The 19,579-nt window shown below is 44.5% G+C and overlaps 1 protein-coding gene across 6 annotated transcripts in view; it reads left to right on the top strand.

Annotated features, from left to right (window-relative positions):
- LOC126536548 (centromere protein I-like) overlaps positions 1 to 18,778 on the top strand; it is a 74,492-nt gene extending 55,714 nt beyond the window's left edge. For 4 of the 6 annotated variants that reach the window (XM_055074081.1, XM_055074080.1, XM_055074082.2 and 1 more), the window contains 4 exons: positions 4,688 to 4,841; positions 9,986 to 10,110; positions 11,654 to 11,942; positions 18,587 to 18,778. In XM_055074081.1, the coding sequence (XP_054930056.1) occupies positions 4,688 to 4,841; positions 9,986 to 10,110; positions 11,654 to 11,942; positions 18,587 to 18,721 (703 nt within the window). In that variant the 3' untranslated portion in view covers positions 18,722 to 18,778. Of the gene's footprint in view, positions 1 to 4,687; positions 4,842 to 9,873; positions 9,918 to 9,985; positions 10,111 to 11,653; positions 11,943 to 18,586 lie in introns of those variants that run through there. The other 2 variants (XM_055074084.1, XM_055074085.1) reach the window with 2 other exon arrangements.
- The last annotated feature ends 801 nt before the right edge of the window (positions 18,779 to 19,579 follow it).

Here is a 19,579-nt window from a genome sequence, read left to right as displayed (position 1 = left end):
GACTTGTACACGATGGTCACGTCGTACTCCTGCAAACGTAGACTCCACCGTGCCAGTCGTCCAGAAGGGTCCCGCAAATTTGCAAGCCAACATAACGAGTGATGATCGGTTACAACATTGAATGGGCGGCTGTAGAGGTAAGGTCGAAATTTGGCCAGCGCCCATACGACGGCAAGACACTCTTTCTCCGTAGTGGTGTAGTTGGTCTCTGCACGCGATAGTGTGCGATTTGCGTAGGCAATCACTCTTTCAATACCTTTCTGCCATTGTACAAGCTCCGCACCAAGACCGACGTTACTGGCGTCTGTATGAACTTCCGTGTCCGCCTCCTCGTCAAAGTGGGCCGGAACTGGTGCTGACACCAGACGCTGTCGAAGCTCAGTGAAAGCAGTCTCTTGCTCTGAGGCCCAGACGAATGATACATCGTCCCTCGTGAGTCGAGTCAGCCGCTCCGCCATCTTCGAAAAATTTTCGATGAAACACCGGTAGTATGTGCAAAGGCCCAGGAAGCGTCGGACACCTTTCTTGTCGGTTGGTGTTGGAAACGTGGCTGCAGCGGCAGTTTTCGCGGGATTGGGACGAACGCCTTCCGTGCTGACCACATGTCCCAGAAACATAAGCTCCTTGTAGCCGAAGTGACACTTCTGAGGCTTATGGGTGAGGTTAGCCGATCGGATGGCTTCGAGAACTTGCCGCAGTCGTTTCAGGTGGTCGTCAAATGTCGCCGAAAAAACAACCACGTCGTCGAGGTAGATGAGGCAGGTTTGCCACTCCAGACCAGCGAGAACGGTGTCCATCATTCGCTGGAAAGTTGCTGGTGCCGAACAGAGCCCGAAAGGAAGTACCCTGAATTCGTAAAGGCCATCTGGAGTGACGAAAGCAGTTTTTTTGAGGTCTCGTTCATCTACCTCAATTTGCCAGTAACTGCTCTTTAGATAGAGAGACGAAAAATACTTAGCTCGCCGACCCCTGTCTAAAGAGTCATCAATACGTGGTAGTGGGTACACGTCCTTCTTGGTGACATCGTTGAGGCGTCGATAATCAACACAGAAACGAAGCGTTCCGTCTTTTTTCTTGACCAGAACGACCGGGGACGACAACGGACTGTGCGAAGGCTGAATGACACCATCTAGCATCTCCTTAACTTGGGCTTGAATTGCCTCACGTTATTTCGTCGAGACACGATAAGGCTGTTGTTTGATGGGGCGTGCGTTGGCGGATGCCGTTATTCGGTGCTTTGTGATCGGCGTTTGGCCCACCTTAGTAGACCGAGCGAAGCACGCGTGGAATTCGTTCAGAAGTTCCTGCAGTGCGCTCTTTTGGTCGTCCGTAAGCTCGGAGTCTACATCGATGTCTCTGAGCGAACCGTCGTCTGTGTCCACTTCAGAAGCAAAGCACTCGACGATGTCCGTTGATGCTTCGGAGTAGGCGACGGCAGTACCACGAAAAATGTGCCGATGCTCAAAGGTAAAGTTGGTAACGTGGACCACTGTCTGGCTGTCACGAAGTTCTACAAGGCTTTGCGCTGCACAAATACCTTGGGTCAGCAACATAAAAATGTTGCCTTCTACAATGGCTTCACCGTCTTGTAGCTCATCAGACTTGACCGGAACCATAACACTCGCACGCGGCGGTATCGTGATGCTGTCGTCCGAAACGTGAAGTGTGGATCTGTGTCCAACGGCGTCGGTTTGTGTTGCCCTTTGCGTCGAGAAAGTGATGGAGCGCTCGCGGAGGTCGATAATGGCGCCATGTTCCCAGAGAAAGTCCAGCCCAAGAATTAAATTGCGGGAATACTCGCGTAGAACCAGACAAGTGGCGAGAAAAGCAGCACCCCAAATTTCTACTCTCGCCGTGTATAAGCCAAGTGGTGTGACGATGTGGCCACCTGCCGTGCGAACTGGTGCCCCGTCCCAGGGCAACGTAACTTTTTTCAGAACCCTCGCCAGTTTGCCACTAAGAATGGAGTAATCGGCGCCGGTATCTACAAGTACAATCATTTTTCTGTCGTCAATCAACACAGGTATGTCCAGTGAAATCTTGTTGGCGGGAACTGGTTCTGGCGTCGTCGTGTTTTCGTTGTTCTGCGGTCGGCATGATACGAGGTCTTCAGCGCGTCAAGTATCAGCGGCCCCGCCTCGGAAAGTCGCTGACGTCAGTTTTCCCGGCGTGGACTTGGTGATCTCCCTTGCGTCGTCCTCGAGGTGGTATTACGAGCAGGGAAATATCGCCGCGGTGAGGGTGAGCGTGACTGCCGCTGCGATGTGCCCGGCCTGCGCTGTTGCTCGATGAATTCTGCGATGTCGGGAGGCCTCTGGCCAAACCTAGGTCGAGGCGAATCAATGGAAAAACCCCGCAGGCCGAGTTCTCGATAGGGGCACTCCCGATACACATGACCAGGTTCGCTGCAGTGGTAGCACAGCGGTCGTCGGTCGGGTGCTCGCCAAACCTCTGATTCGCGGGCGTTCGGCGGTCGTCGAAGTATGGTAGAAGAGTTGTCGGAGCGGCTTGCGCCGATTGCAACGTGACTGGCGACTCAACATAAGTAGGTGCGAAAGCTTGGGCGGGGCTCAGTAATGTTTCTGCGTAAGTCTTCCGCCGGGACTCACTTGGCAGAGGTGGCGCTTCACTGCTGGAAAGAGATGCCTGCAGTGCCTGCTGTACTTCGTTGCGTACGATGCTGGCGAGTGAGCTGACTGGCGGTGGCGACGTACCGTGGTGCTTCTGCAGCTCGTCGCGAACCACTGAGCGAATCAGCTCGCAAAGCAAGGCGACGTCGCACCTGAAGCCTACCGGCATATCCGGAGTGCAGGCGGAATTTACTTGTCTGTTGTACATGTTCGACCGTTGCTGAAGTGTCTTCTCCATTGCGGTGGCTTCGGTGAGGAACTCCGCAACAGTCTTGGGCATATTCCGAACAAGACCGCCAAAGAGCTGTTCCTGTACGCCTCTCATCAGATGACGCACCTTCTTCTCTTCCGACATGCTCGGATCGGCACGCTGAAAGAGACGTGTCATGTCCTCCAAGTGCATCGTGACGCTCTCGTTGGGCTTTTGGATGCGTGACTGAAGGGCTCGCTCTGCTTTTTCCCGGCGATCGGGGCTGGAGTAAGTCTCCAGTAGCTTGCGCTGGAATTCAGGCCAGGATGACAGGGCACTTTTGCAGTTCACAAACCACGTGCGAGCACAATCCTGGAGGCTGAAGTAGACGTTCCTGACTTTGGCGTTGTTGTCCCACTTGTTAAACGCAGCCACGCGCTCGAACTCTGCCAGCCAGTCTTCCACGTCTTCAAATATGTCGCCATGAAAAGCCGTCGGCACTTGGGGGTTAAGCAGCGTTAGGTAAGTCGGTGTTATCCTTTCCGTAGAAGTCATAGTGGTCGTAGTCATCACTTTTTCCTGGAGGTTTCCAAATTCTGGGGCGGGGCCTCGTATTCGCCGGCTTGTGCGGTGAACTGGAGTCAACTGCAATTGTGCGAGGTTCTTGCTGCCCAGTGGGGTCTCCTGCATAAGTTGGGTCTACCCAGCAAACTCCACCAAATTGTCGCGTATACCCTGCTGAAGTATACAAGCTGAATGGGTTTGTACTTCACGAAACCTAACCGTTGACGCGCGATGCCGAGACGAACCTCGTTCTCTTACTCTTCAGTCCCCTTGCTGTGCCACACCATGTGGCAATATTATAAATGCACCAACCACCTGCTGCTAATCAACAAAAATTATGGTAAGAATATATTCAGAATTTTTTTGTCTTTGTCATATCAGCTGTGCATGCTGAGAGTGCGTTATTTGATTAAGGGAGCTTTGGTGATATGTGGCACAGCTAAAAAAGTGATTACGCAGAGTCGCTATCCTATTGGTTTCATCAACTGTCATGAAAGCCATATCACCACCTTGAAAACAATCGATATAGTAATTATATATTCAAACAATTCAGCTGGTGAGCTCACACTAAATATTTTACTGGATACAAAAAAAAAAAAGGAAACAGTGGTGGCTTTGACAGAACGTTGTTCACATAAATTTTACCCCACGAAAGCGCACTTACAGTGTTGTCCTGCAAGCCTTCCTCTTTGTCTTCTCTGTGCGAGGCGCTGCTGACCTCACTCGTCGTCACGTTTGTCTTCGATTCCTGAAGCAATATACCTCTTGGCGTCTTAACCATCATCTTCGAAAGAAGACGGTGAAGAAATTCCTCCTTTTCCGGAAGACGAGCCGGCCATACTTGCATCGCCTCCAGACGCCATTTTGAATACGTTAGTTGCCACGTGAGAAATGCACTCCAGATATATAAGAAGGAAATCAACTGGTACATACTGCCCCCTGCCTACTGAAATGCCAATTAAGCCACGGACAAGCGTCTCTTGACCAAAATGCTCAAGGAGAAAAGAAAACTGCAACTGCACTCTTCCTAAACACTTTGGGGATGCGAGTTCTCTGATGAGGAGGGCTCATCCAAAACAGTTAAGGGAATACATATGTCTGGCCGTGCCTGAAATGTTGTGCAATGTTAAACCTTCCAAGTGCTTGTATTTTGTTGCTTTTGAACTATCTCTTAGTCCTGTGACTTGGTGGAATAGTTGTGCTGGTGCAATAGCTGCACTACTATTTGTACCTTATTAAATGTTTTATAGTGACCCATTGTTGCTTCTTGTAAGGCTGTCTGTAGAACTGCACTTTCCTGCAGGGATTCCATATTCGTCAGGACTTATGGGAAGGAAACCATGAATGCATTAGAGCGCCTTATTACTGACCTTGGGCGTGTTGGCATGGCGCTAGTGCAACTTCACCCGAACAGGCTTGTCGAAATCCTGCTGCCTGTCTTCGAGCTTTACTCCATGGTGAGCCTGTCTTCTGAGATAATCACTGCGCTTGTCCAACATGAGATCATGTCCTAAGGCTGACTGCGCAACTTCTTTGGTGCACAAACTTAGTCATGTAGCTTATTGAATCTTTTAATGACTGCTGCTTTGTAACACCAAAATCTTGTTGATTGTCAACAATGGTGCCCTTGACTCATAGAATGTTGTATCTAGCTGTGTGCATATCTGCCCATATTAAACAAAGCTTTCTTTGTGGTGTTTAACGGGTTTAGGTTTTGATGTCAGCAATAGTGGTTCGATTGTGGAGAGGAAGTGTGTGGAGGAGGAAGCTTGGAGGAGAGGTTATAATGTGCCTTTATTGGTTAGCATGAGTGATGATTCAATATCCGCACATGCAATACTTCCAGCGATGCCCTTTTAATGCACCCAAAAGCGTCATACAGCTAAACCTGCTAAACAATGTGACCCGGCGCAGTCGATACTGTTGAAGCATGCTGGATCTATGCCACATGTGATTGTGACCCAGTAGGATATGGTGGTAATGATGACGCCATCATTGGTGATGATAATGATGGCAACTTATTGGCATACTCTTTGAAATGGGGCGATGACAGTCACCTGCCTGCATGAGTTAATCAGGTATGCTATGTACGTGCTTTTCTATCTACCAATATTGTGGCTGTTTGGCCGTGTCGGTAAGAAATGCCAAAAATTTCTTAGTGCACAACCAGACGAGGGCGGTGAAAGAAGACAGTAGACACCCAAGTGCTACAACAATTTATTGACACCCAGAGAGAAGTATGTAAAGGCTTTTTTTGCCAAACATCACGCAAGCGCAGTGATGATGCAAGTATTGTAATTCCTTTCAAGATAAAGCAATGGACGACTTGGACACGCAGATATCTCCTAAATTATCAGTGATCTGTGCCTCGATAATTTCATGCGTCATTTGGCAGCTGCTTCTCGTGGCAATGGTGCATTCTTGATAGATCGGCACGCAACTCAATTTTTCGCCAGAGTCTACGCTTAGGCTGTAACTGCAAACAGCGCTAGGATCATTTATAGTTCATGCTTCCTAAAACGCACATCAAGAAACCCTCCGCACTTGTCCGCCACATTTCTACGGTGTTCACGGAAGCAGTCATTTGCACATCTCCCCATTCTGACCTATATAATTCTTACCACAAGAAATTGGTATGATGTATACAATTGATTCCGTACATTTCACGAGTTCGTATGTCTCCTGTCTTCTTTCACCATCCTCATCTTGTTGTGTGCTTGAAGTTTTTTGTCATGTTCTTTCTACAATTTTTCTGTACATCTCCTTAATCTGTTTTCTCTTCCTCAAAACTTCTCTGTGTACCTTGTACTGCTACCTATGCCTGTAACGGATCCGATTGTATCAATCTCTTACTTGCTTTTTTACCACTGATACTCTAAACCTCTCTTGCTAATCTAAGCTGCTGACCGGTTGATGCTTCCGTCCTCTTTAAATCCATGTGCTTCTAGAACGTCTTCTAGGACCTTACCTATGGGTCTCACTGGCAGAATAGTCACATTCTATTAGGATGTGCTGACTTGTCCATGGATTTTTGCTGCAGTAGAGAAATAGCTTATCTTGTTGCGAATATTTGTTCCGGTATGTTTTTGTCTCTAGGCAACCAGCTCGAGCCACAAATAGCAAGGCACTGCCCTTTGTGCTATCATACAGCTTTTCCCGTCTAATTCCTTCTCATTCTTGTAAAACTGCATGGTCTTTTCGTTTCCATTCTTTGCATCCATTTGACATAGGAAGCGTGAAATAACATGGACAGAGGGAAAGAAAAGCGCATAAACCCCCTCTGTTTCTTTCACTTTCTTTTCGATGACTCCTGGTTGTCTATTTACACTTTCACTTGCTTTCTACATGGCTGCCAACTTTCTTGGCCTCTTCCTCCATTCTATGTTTACACTTTTTAGGTACAAATACTAGTGCACTTTAGCCGCCCATTTGTTGTTGTGCGCTTCTCTGGCTTCAGAAGTGGCCCATTTATGCCTCATTTATGGTTTCGCCATGGGCTCCCAAAGCCATCCGACCTACAAATCTTTACAGAATGGCATTTGCAAGCGCTAGCGCTAGTATGATTACTTTGTGCCGCGCTCCACGCACCACCTCATAGTATTTATTGTAGCCCCAAAGTGCTCGATGTTTCATTATTGCTGCAGTCCACTCCTTCTTTATTTTTATATTATCTTGGTGGGTGCTTGAGTAAGCTTTCTCTTCATTTATGTACGCACTGAGGTATTTATATTGCTTCACTATAGGTACAGCTTGCTGTTGAATTCATACCACGGAATCACTTATATCCTCATTAAAGATCACGATTCCCAATTTCGCTGTGCTAAGCCTAAGGCATAGATTTTCTCACTGCATTGTCTACTAGTAGTACCATGTCGTCCACATACATCAGACCTGCTGTTGTACCCTTTGCCCATTATGAATATAAGATAAATCAAACCTCAATTCACTGTTTTCCAGTTGTCCTTCTATGCCCTTAACATAAAGCGGGAACAACAATGGAGACAGAGGACACCCTTGTTTCAGTCCTTGAGTTATTTCCACTACTTCATTACATTTTCGGCCTACCCCACATAATTTGTACTCTGCTTTCTCTATATACATGTCCCTCAGCAGCTTCACAAAATCATCATCTATGCCTTCGTGCTTGATAATATTTCATAACAATTTCTTGTCTACGTTGTTGTAGGCTCTAGAAATGCTATCGATAAAGGTCTATTCTCAGCTACTAAAATCTCTATGCCCCGAGTTAGTACAAACATATCCTCTAGGCGTCTGCCTAGCCTGAACTCATTCTGTAGTTCCCCCTGTACTATATGTATCATTCTTCCCTACCACTTCGGCAGTTCTACTTTTATGGTTTGCATTGCCATTCTACATATATGTCACCGATGTTACAGTAACTGGCCTGTATGAGCTTGTCTTAACCTTATTACTTTTGCCTTTATGGTTGAGGTTCATCTTGCTTTCACGCCATCCAACCGGAATTTTCTTCTCGCGACAGGACACTAACCAGTACCATCTAGTAGCGGCTTGAAGAAATTAACCAGCACTCGGGTGCGGCCTCTGATATTGCAATGGAATTTTGGTGCGATTCTATTGTTTTCAGCATGCTATGTCCTCGTTTAACGAACTTCAATACAACAGAATTCTTGATATAACAAAGTATTTAACTTTGTATGACTTCTTGTCCATAGAACACGATGTATTTAGAAACTCTATATAACAAAGTACTTTAGACACAATTTCAATATAATGAAATTTCACTACTGCCACGAAGAAATACCGAGACAATAAATGGAGACTTCCGCGGACACAGATGGTCAAATGGTTGAGTTGTTATTGAATGTTATTGCACATGGTGCTTCCGCATCACGTGCGTGCTGCCTGCAGCACTGAAATGGTCAGCAGCAGTGGAAACAACTAAGGGATTTCCGGCATGCAGAACTGTTTCCGGAAATGCGCCACACAGAAAGCACAGGAGACTAAACATAAGAGGCAGGGTTCGTAACAAAAAAAAAGGGGGGGGGGGCGTATGTGGGCTCTTGGCTTAATGCAGCTAGTATACCTTAATGTCACAGGCATAACAAATGATTGAGCATAATGAAGTGAAGCAAATGTGTTTCTTGCCAATAGCGGCACATGACGAATACATGCTCATAACGAATATTAGATATAACGTAGGTATTTTTGTGTCATATATGGCTTTGTTACAATGAGGTTTGACTGTGCCATTCGGATCATTAGTTGAGTCAACTAGGTAATGCTTCTGCAGGTAGCTCACTTTCTCACACCACCGCTCTACAACATATTTTAAAGCAAAGCTGTCCTTGCAAGCCCTCCTGTACTTTCCTGATCGTGGCTACTCTGGCTGGATGCTGCTGCTTTCTTGCCGAATAGTTCACAACTTGGGTCACTATGTGTATCATGTCTTGCGGGTTGGCGACCAGGCCTGGGTATATGGGAGGTGCGCAGAATAAATGCCCACTTTTCTTTCCTCTCAATCCTGTGCAGTGCATGCCTCGATATACGAGGAAGTCCATGGTTGAATGGGTAGAGCATTGAGCTGTTGTGCTGAGGTAATAGGATTTGAAAGTATCCATTGGGCCAACTCACAGGATATGTAAAAAATAATTGAATTACATGCCTGATGCAGGGATTGTACCTTGGTTCCCCAGCACAGCAGCCCACTGCTCTAACCATCAGGCCACAATTGTATGTATACATCTAAAGTGAGAATGCCAACTAGCTCTTTGAGATGACTAGATAATCTGCACATGTTCGTGATGACAATGATGATTTCCATACTGTGGCCCACAACTTCGTTAAGAAGCAGGTGGTACGTTTAAAATACATAAGAAGATATGAAAAGAAAAAAAACCCGCCGTGGTTGCTCAGTGGCTATGGTGTTGGGCTGCTGAGCACGAGGTCGCAGGATCGAATCCCAGCCACTGTGGCCGCATATCGATGGGGGCAAAATGCGAAAACACCCATGTACCTAGATTTGGGTGCATGTTAAAGAGCCCCAGGTGGTCGAAATTTCCGGACTCCTCCACTACGGCGTGCCTCACAATCAGAAAGTGGTTTTGGCACGTAAAACCCTATAATTTAAAAAAGAAAGAAATGAAGAAATACGGGGCAATATAAGAGTTGTCAGATTGCGTGCATGGGTGTTTGAGAGCACGTGCTCATGCCAGTTCCCTTTGTGCCAAGATGCAGGAATGAAATGTACAAATTTATAGCATTTCATTAATTGCTTCACGAAAGCTTCATAGGTGCTAAAAGGTGCATTGACTCTATGTAGTTATTTTTTGCTTCTACCTTGGTTACTACTAAAAATTCCATTTAGAAATTCTTGCCGTAAAATGCTTCCTCAGTGGCACTTCTCAGCTCCAGGTGCATAACCAAAATTTTCTGCAGCGCCTGGTCTTTCAACGCAATGAAGGCACGGAAGGCAATTTATTGATTGTGGATTTATGTTTTCCTGACCAGCTTGAAGTGCCCGAACATGCCTACTGTCTCCCTCCTTGTGGTAGGTGAGTTCACAATGGTAAAGCGTAGTGGAAAGGCTCACTTCCTGTTTTTTCCTGCTTCTATTTTTCAGAGACTGGAGGTGTTCAGGAAAGCAAGAGTTATAATGCTATGCCTACCCGAGTGGCCATTTGTAATGCTTCCAGTCTTCTCACGTAATCCACTACTCATCGATGGAGTCTGCAAAATGTACTTGAGGTAAGGAGGAAGTGGAGTAGCGAGCAGTTTCTGAAGGAAAGTGACACAAATGTGATCTGGCTCTGTGCGTATAGTATGAACATGCAAAGACACATTATAGTATTCATGGAAATGCAATAATATGCTCACAGTGTTCATTACTGAAAGGGAGCAATTGTCATCCACCTGAACAGTAGCGCAAAGAAGCAGTGTTTCTTTGGCCAACTCTCAGGCAGATGACAATTCTTCCGTCATGAAACTTCTTTAATTTCCACAGAGCTCATTTGGCAGTGTTCATTATTGTATTTGCAAAATAAATCGTCTATTGCCATTTGATTGATCGATGATGATTACCACTCAATCAATTTTGCTATGTAATGCTTGGAGTCATTGTTTTTTCTTCCACTTTCATTTTCTTTTACCTTGTTGCTTGCACATTCAATTGACACAACAAATGATTTCCCTTATGCTATTCTTGGCCTATTATCTGTTGTCTTCATGTGGTTGTGACTAAAAAACATTGGGCCCCTTGGTTTCTCCCCCTTCTCGTTGAAGTCTCCAAGACGCAGGGGCCTTTTCACACTTGTCGAAAACTGGTAGGGCCACTCACATTCAAATAATACAATACTTGTTATCTAAAGTTACTGGAGGTAAGGTGCGTAAAGAAACTCGCACTGGTAGTCCAACATTGCACGTGCAGCGAGTATTAAGTCGCGATTGTGCCACATGTTTTAAGAGCATGCTGGCAACATTCCTGCCAGCATTTATGATTTCATTGCGAATTTCTAATTCTTGTAGCTTGTTTACAATTGTCATATTTACACCACTGATTTTTCGTTTGCATTCAATTTATGACAAAAGTGATCTCAACAAAATGAAAATACAATTGCCAACCAATTTTTCAAATCCAAATTTTTCAGACCTGCTCGATTATTCATGCCTAGGTGCAGCAGTGCTGCCCACTCATAGGATAAATGTACTGCAAGAGCAACTGAAATCTCAGCCGCCATTACGGGAATATTTTTGGAATGAACTTCACAGACATGTCCATCTTAAGGCGAAAGCCTTAAATCTATGTTTCAAAGTGGCGTTGTGAGGTACAAAAAATATCACGTGACCCAAGGAAGGCCAGAAGTGAACCAAAGCATGTCCACCCATGTTTAAGAGATGATTAATGATTAGCAAAGTTAATTCATGATTGATCAGTGATTAGATTAAGGTGGTTTAGCGGGGACTAATGAGGATTAAGCACGATTAAGGTGAATTACAGTAGGCTTTACAAGGCCTTTGCGTTTCTTAGGCGATCGCTGTGGACACGTGGGAACTTTTTCTGTGGCACTTATCATTCTTGCTTCGACTATAGAGCTGAGATATTTCTTAGCGTTTTTAGAAAACCCATTCCGAACTTTTTATTAAGAATAAGGATCCTAAAGTAATAAAACATTTTCCAGCATTTTCGCCAAACTTCAAGTTTATGCTTCACTTCTAGTGCTTTTTAACTTTATAGGTTGGCAGGTTTTTATCGATCATTCTCTTTTTTTTTCTTTGTTCATTTTCCTGGCAGCCTGTTGGACTTCTTGGAAGAAGCAAAAGAGCATCTTCCACTGACTTGGTTGAAGACAAAGATCAGCGAGTACAATAACCAGGCGGTCTGGCTGGGCCTGGCACTGAGCGGCGACTGGAAGGGCGCATGTGCTGTTGGCCCGCAGTTGTCTCCAATTGTCCTGGAGGCGCCGGAGGTTTCTTCCAGTGACAGTTATAGCCCCTTGGCGCTGTGGTGGCAACCTGCGCTTCAAGAACGTGTTTTGGAACTTTGTCGTACTCACAACGTCGAGCCCCACGAGATTGTCCTGGTAAGTGGCTGGGATGCCAGCCTAGCATCCCATCGTAGAGCAGTGCGAATAGACAGCATCAGTGCGTTCTTGCACAGGAAGATTCAGTAACATTGGCTTTCGTGTTGTGGTGCAGTTAACCCATTTGCTTTCTCAGCCAGCGATTTGCCAGCTCCTCAAAGAACGGTTGTTTCTGGCTATTGTTCATAGGTGGGAGCACATTGCTGGCTATTTTATATAGTTGTTTTGGGTTTCACACACTAGATGGACATATTTGTTTACACTTTCAGGATTTGTTTGTAAAACAATGGAAAGATTCCCGCTCGCCAGACTCCGCTCTATTATTGTAGCCGTTGCTACCAGAGTACCAGGCTCGAAAAAAACGTACAGGCTTCTGAGTGGGCTCATTTTTTTCAGTACATGCCACCGAAAGCTGTAAAGCAGAACCGCTTGATGCTGTGCTTAGTTTTTGAGGGCCAAGTTCAAAATCCCAAGAGGCGTTCTGATTGCAAAAGAATGCAGGAGTGCACTCCACGTTCCTGCTCATTCTAGCCTTTTATTTTGCTCACTTGCTAGTTGTTTACCGCATATGACGCAGAAGTCGTTTGGGAAAAAAAATAAATTGGACATTTTGTAGATGTGATGTCTGTACCAGATTTTAACCCTTTGAGGGTCAATTTTTTTTGCCATATGTGACCGCCCAGGGTCGATTTTTTTATTGCAGATTCCAATTCTTCTGAGGGACCTATCTCGAAAAGAAATTACCGTAATTCTTCTAGGGTGACCGTAAAGTGAGAAAAAAATCTTTTGCATTGGTATATATGCAGTCTTCATTCATGATTAACAACAATAAAAAAGGGAATAAAATTATCAGAATTAAAAATTTGATGCATTTTTATGCACATAGTTCGAGGCTTTCAAAATCCGCACACGAGAATATTTCGCAAGCCTCAAATGTTCCTGCTCTTACACTGATACGTACATCCATAGCGTAATTGAACTGCGTAGGTACGCGCACTCAAGAAAACTGTTTGGTTGTGTGCCCATCAAAAGAAGTAACACATGTGACAAACTTCCGTTAATCTTCATCTTATCGCCTACCAGCTAGGGCAATTAGTTTCCGTGAGTGTTAAAAAAAAAGAAAAGAAATGGAAACGCATGCACTGCGGCATCCTTCCTATGCGCACCCCTGTGAGCACTAAACGAGCGAAAAACAAGCGGTTGCCCTTTGAGCGATTAGGGACAAGATAGCCATCAGTTTCGCAAGCGAAAAAAAAAAAAAACCGCCCACGAAACAAAATCCAAACGGCCACCCGCTTGCGCGCACGCCAATGCGTGAGTGGTAGTATATAGACTCGCGGGAGCAAACTAGCACTAAAACAAACCATGCAACGAAAACCGAAAGAGGGAGGCGCGCGAAAAAGATTCACTGTATACCCACATAGTGGCAGCACATGACAGAAAAGAAAATGTTAGGAAATTGGCGCGCTTTTTAAACGTACAGACGGCGCCGTAAATATACGGCATCAACCATTTTCGGACTTACTCGTGACGCCGTATATTTACATTATTGACCGTCAAAGGGTTAAAGCAATTTTCTTACTATGTGGAAAACCAAATACAGCGGAACGGGCGAAAGCAAAGGGGTTAAACTTCAATATAACCAAGTCTGTAAAATTGACAATTTGCTTCATTTTATTGACACTTCATTATATTGAAATTTGACCTTTTATGCATAACAGTTGCAGTCACTGATAGATTTTTTCTAAACGGAAGGGGCTGTAAAATTAAATTACTAGGCAATCAGAAAAAAAGGAATTAGATTGAGAAAAAAAAATTGTATTCTTGGATTTGAGAGTCGGTGAGCAAAGATACAGTTTCATGCTGTGTCTGCAATATCTTACGTCGGCGGTGCAAAGCGAAGCCTGTGAGCTTCCTTGTCTACTCCACCGCCGCCGTGGCTGACAGTGTCGCTCACAGTGGGACAATGCTGTCACGCAGAGTGCACGCAGAGGGGAGCGAACGCTTCCTTTGTTGCCGCTTACTTTCAGCTCGTCCCCGAAATTCGAGATTACGCAGCCTCCAGGACTAATGCGCGGGAAGACGGTGTGCGTGAAGCCAAGGCCATCTCGGCTTGCCCATCCGCCACAGATTGCCTCCAACATAGGGCGCACAGGCCACGTATGCACTCAGCCGTGCCGACAGCCATGTGCAGCCATGAACAGGCTAGAGGAGGAGACGTGCAGTACACCTGCCCCCATACACCCACTACCCCTGCCCACTACCCTGCTACACTACCCCACTACACCTGCCCCCACTACCCCTGCACCAGGCAAATGCCTCATCATGTTACAGCTTCTTCAGACACATGCCTTACTCTTGCTGGCACGGGTAACAACATGCATGACGCCACCATGCTTCTTGGCTCACCTTATCATGCTTTTCCTCGCACTCACAGCACACAGTGCACTGAAGGATTTTATCACATTTGGACTTTATATGGAACATGATATAGCAAGAGGGTCTTGCTGCTATGCTGCTCCACTTTAGCAGCCGCTCTCTGTCACACTGCACATTAATTGAGAAGTGCATTCTCAAGCAGCTGCGTGTAATATAAACGTTTGACCCCAGTAGCTGTCATTTAGCATTTCCTCAATATTCCTTTGCAGCAGCAGTAAAATGTCATCATATTGAAATCATGTATAAACACGCTTCTTTTTATCGAGGTTCTAGTTACATTGTGTTGGTCTATAAAATGCCAAATACTTTGTTATACCTAGAATTTTATTATACTTGAAGTTTGTTATTGTGGTTCACCTGTATTTGTCTTTATTGACCACTTTAAATCTCCTTCGCTGTTGCCTTGTTATATTTTTAATCCTATCTTACTTTTTCTTAACACCAGAAAAGCTGTTTGTCTTCTTGCTATAATATAGTCTTGGTCCTTTTATTATGCAGCCAGACTATCTCATTCTCTCCTCTTGAAACTTAGCTGTATGCTAGTGGCCTAAAAAGATAGATATAATAGTCTGGCATTTCAACCTTAGGCCTGTTAAAGGTGGGCCGGGCACCCAGGACCATCAAGGTAGCATGGGCCTAGTAATCAATCTGGAGCTTGACCAGCAGGGAAGGATCCGGGCAGAGGTGCAAGACAATCCACGTAATGAGTAACAAAGAACTTTTAATTACATTGCTGTGGAGCAGTCAGCTGTACAAGCTTCATGACTGAGAGGGACACGAACTGTCTATATCTTGTGGTGAAGGCTGAAGTCGGCTGGCGGGGGCATCTTTTATAACGTCCTTGGAAAGCCCTCGTTCAGGAGAAGCAGAGAGTGAGCGCGTTCCACACAATGCAGCTGCCGCTTGGTACATGGCAGTCAGCTCAACAAGTTTGCTAACCGGCACCGCTGCAACAGAGGGAAAGGCAAAGCACACACATGCACCCATGCGCATACACACTGCAGCCATGTTCCGTGCTGAGGAGAAGGAGTGAACGCGCACAAGAAGCTTGACCGTCTTGCTCACCGAAAGCAGACAGCACTGGCAAGCCCACACAGCAGATATCAGGGCGTCATGCGCATCGTGGGGAAGGAGCTGAGAAGGCGTGCACAAAGGCTGTCTTTTCGGCGTTGCGGCCTCCTAAATGTTTACCAATGGTTGCAGGCAGCTTGGCATATTTCAAACATTCAGGCTTTCGCCGGAACTTTGGCAGTGGGACACAAATTGTTCGTCACACAGGCTAGTTGTAACAAGCCTCAAAAGAATATTATAATATACTTAAATGTACATTTAAGAAAAACACTTAGTCAGTTTATAATGCTGAGGTATTCTTTTAATACGCTGTTTTCATTTCTTTGGTGCAAGAACACTGGTTACTAAAGAAGTTGAAAGACAGACCTCTCTATCTTGAATGGCATACCCAAGCTGCAGCGCCAGCACATGGGTGTGACGTCACGGATTTCACAGTATATTTTCTCGTATAGTACACCCTTTCAGTGCAAAAGAAGTTGTTAAAACTTCCTGTACGTATTCATTCTTTGGCCTACTTAGAATGCAATTTAGTCTTTATTTGTACACAAACAATTAACTAAACCAAAGGAGGTGAGGCCAAATGTGGGACATCATGAGTAGCTCGTGCAAAAACTTGTATGGAGCGTTGCTACCCCTCTTCTAGTTTTTTGTTTTCCGGCATACCAAGCCTCCACTAATTGTCAGTGAGTTTTTAGTGATCTTCGAGATGTAACTTTCCAATATAGCCTAACTTAATGCATTTCTCTTTTAGTGTTTCTTTAACCTTTTTGCTTTGGCCCAATCGGCACTCCACTGCTCATGATGTTCCACAGCGCATTTTTCTGCTTCGTTCTGCATGTTCCACTTTGTAAGAAAATTGCTCTAAAGCCTGCTTCAAATTTCTGGTTTGTGTTGTTGACAAAAGACTTCTGCATCAGACGCAGTAAAAATGTATAAAATATGTTTAACCATGCAGGAACTGTGGAGTGTATCTTTGCGTTTTTTGCACTTAGAATGCCTCTTGGACAGTTTGACTTGCTCCTTGAAAAACTAAGAGCCTCGAAGGGTCCTGCTGATCAGTGTTTGCCAGTATGTGCTGAAAAAAAAAAAATTGCTTGCTTGGGAGCCTGTACACTTTTTTTGAGCCTGGTTCTCTGGTTGCAGCAGCTACAGCAACAAAGTGGAGCCCGGCGAGCGGGAAGGTTTCCATTGTTTTACTATCAACTCGTGCTGAAGATGTGGGCACGTATATCCATCTAGTGCGCAAAACCCAAAACAACTAGTAAATAGTGCTGCCATCTATAAAGGCTAGTTAAAACATACTCTGAAGAGGCCAAATTTCAGGCAGTTGGTGCACCTCTGGCATCCTAAACTTTAGCCTCTTCTGGCCTGCTCACCACCAGGCACGGAAGTGAATGGGTGAACATCTCCATGCTGTGTACAAAGGTATTCTCTTTAATCATAAAGGACCAAGTTTCATTCTTCGATATTTCTTTATATATATATCCGTATTTGTTACATCAAGGTGGCATTTGCATTTTCAACCTAGCTTGGGGAGTGTTAGCCAGTGGTCCTCATGACCATGGCATCGTATGGCTGCCTCCAAAATGTGCAAATGAAGTAAATTGGTATTTTAGCTAATGGTTTTCCTGAAGCCTATCTCACGTGTAGCGTGTACCGCATTTACTCGTGTAAGTCCTGAACTCCCACTTTGCAGTAGGAAAATTTTGAAAGAAGTTTCGCTTAGTGTCACTCGCATACTCACATTCTCGTTAATTGCTGCAAGCTGCTAAAGGATGGCACTAGTCCGTGTCCGAAAAATTGCTCAGTGACTGTAAATGTGGTTGTAGTCGGCCATCAGTGGTTGCGTTTATTTGCATAGCAGTTCGAACGTAGTTCAACGATTCAGCGAGTAACCACATGCCTGTCTCACGTAAGACCTGCACCCTGTAAAGATTCAGTAAATTCAATTTAATTTCAGGTCAGAAGTCGACCTTAAAAGGTTGTACTGCTAGCACTACCTGTCAGTTTAGAAGAATCCTTTTCGAGTTAAAAGAACAGGTAGCTCAGCAGCATGCAGATATTGATGCAGACAAGTTTCCTAATCTTGTTCTTGAAGAGCATTCCAAAACAATGGAACCCACAAGGACAAGTGCTAATATGTCATTTACAATGACATCCTTGAAGGAAGCCACAACAGATGGGGCGCAGATGTGCACATCACGGCAGGCAGACATAGCATCAAGATTGTTCAAGACACAGTGGTCAACGTATTCATCTGCAGCCTTCCTGTTCTCCAAACTAGGGGAAGAAGCTGTATTCAACATTGGGCAGTCTTGAACCTTAAAGGGCTGCACAAGAGAAAAATTAATAGTTTTATTAGTAAATTACTGTTACAAAACACCCAAAAAGCCACTCTTACCGTGATAAGAGAATTTGCGAGCCAGAAAAGGCACAAGAATGAAAGACTGGTGATCCCACTTTAATGTTGTCACACCAGATTGCCATGCTGGCATGGATTTTGATGCCATCTGCTTGAGCCTAGTTTCACTGCAGTGTATTGTAGAAGCGCCAAAGAGTAAACATAGCAAGCTTCAAGATCACTTACTGAGATGTATTTCAATGGAATTTACTTGGGCCTAGTTAATTTGATATCGGCAAAGATTCACTACATTGTATTCTAAAAGAGTCAAGAATTTAACCTAGCAAGTTTCAAGAACTTTTATTTAGCTGCAATCAACCTATTTTCATGAAATTATTATAAAAAAATGTTTGAAATAATATTTAATCCTTCTAAACTGATTTGGCATTTCTCTTTAGTGGTCCCTTTATATGTAAGTTTCTGGATGTATGGTCAGACACAGGAGGATTGCCAATGCAGTGGGCATCTTGAGTGGAAAAAAAGGTCGGTTATTCGAAAATTATAGCGTTTCTAATGCAAAACAAGCACAGTACGAATGAGAATTTTCATCCTGTTCAAGCTGCTGTGGCCCAAGGAAGTTCACAAGAAGGAAGCAGAAGCTGCACACTGGTGGAGGTCACACTTTTGTCCATGCTTTTGTATCCTGCTCTTTAAGATAGCCCGATGAACCATTGCCCTTCAGTGTATGTTTAATTGTGAAATTCTCCATTTTGTTCCCCTTAATTTGTTGCAGATTGAAGACACCTGGCTTGCCTTTATCAACGCCTTGGCAGACTTTCAACCACACACGGCGAAGTTTATGCGGCGGATATCAAAGATGAATGAGCAGTCGAGGGCATCTGCAGCATCAAAGATATCTGCTGAGTGATTGCACCTCCTACAGTTTGAGTATTTATTGCACATAAAAAAGATATGCAAAGATTAACTCGTTTCCTCTGTGAATTTTCCATCTTATAGTCAGCACTTGGGTGTTGTGTCTATGCCTTCCTTCATCTTTATTTTCGATGTGCTGTTATTAGCCAGGAATATTTTTCCAGTACGGCGCGAATTACACTAACTGAGGGCACAAGTTACAGAGTTGTCTTGTTGTGATGGACTTTGTCATCACAATGCATGCCCACCTGTGTTTGAAGCCATCGAATCCAAATATGCATTCATTGTTTTTTACAGACAACAGCATCATAGTATACCCTATGAAAGGTTTACAGGGAAGTCATGTTATGCTGCCACAGATCTAAGATTTACTACCATAGTCCCAGCAAGGATTGCTTTCGTGGAAGTTGGGAAGATGTTATCGTATTGTCCATTATTGCCTCCTACATACCTATCTGTTATTGGTTATGGCACTCTGCAACTAAGACAGTTTTCATATTACTTTATCTCTTGCTATGCAAGCTTGACGCATAGCACTTTTCTTAGTTGTGGAAAAATTGGAAAAAAGGAAATACATGACAGAACAAAACAAAAATAAGTAATGTACAACAGTGCACAACAAGAAATGTGCCAGGATAAAACCAATTGCAACACAGTCCCACTTTAAAACCACTGATCCTTTCTTTTTAAAAAAGAAAAATTGTCTGGAAATTATTTTTCTTAGTAATGCAAAAAGGGGGGGGGGGGATTGCCGCACATACATGTTTGTAAAAGAATCACGTTCAGCATTAATTCAAGATAAACAGTGCAGCCAAAACACTAAACATCACTGTTGACAGGGCTGGTGAAAAAT

Source organism: Dermacentor andersoni, chromosome 4, assembly GCF_023375885.2.
Source record: "Dermacentor andersoni chromosome 4, qqDerAnde1_hic_scaffold, whole genome shotgun sequence".
NCBI classification, from domain to species: Eukaryota; Metazoa; Arthropoda; class Arachnida; order Ixodida; family Ixodidae; genus Dermacentor; species Dermacentor andersoni.
This window is presented reverse-complemented; position numbering and strand designations above follow the sequence as displayed.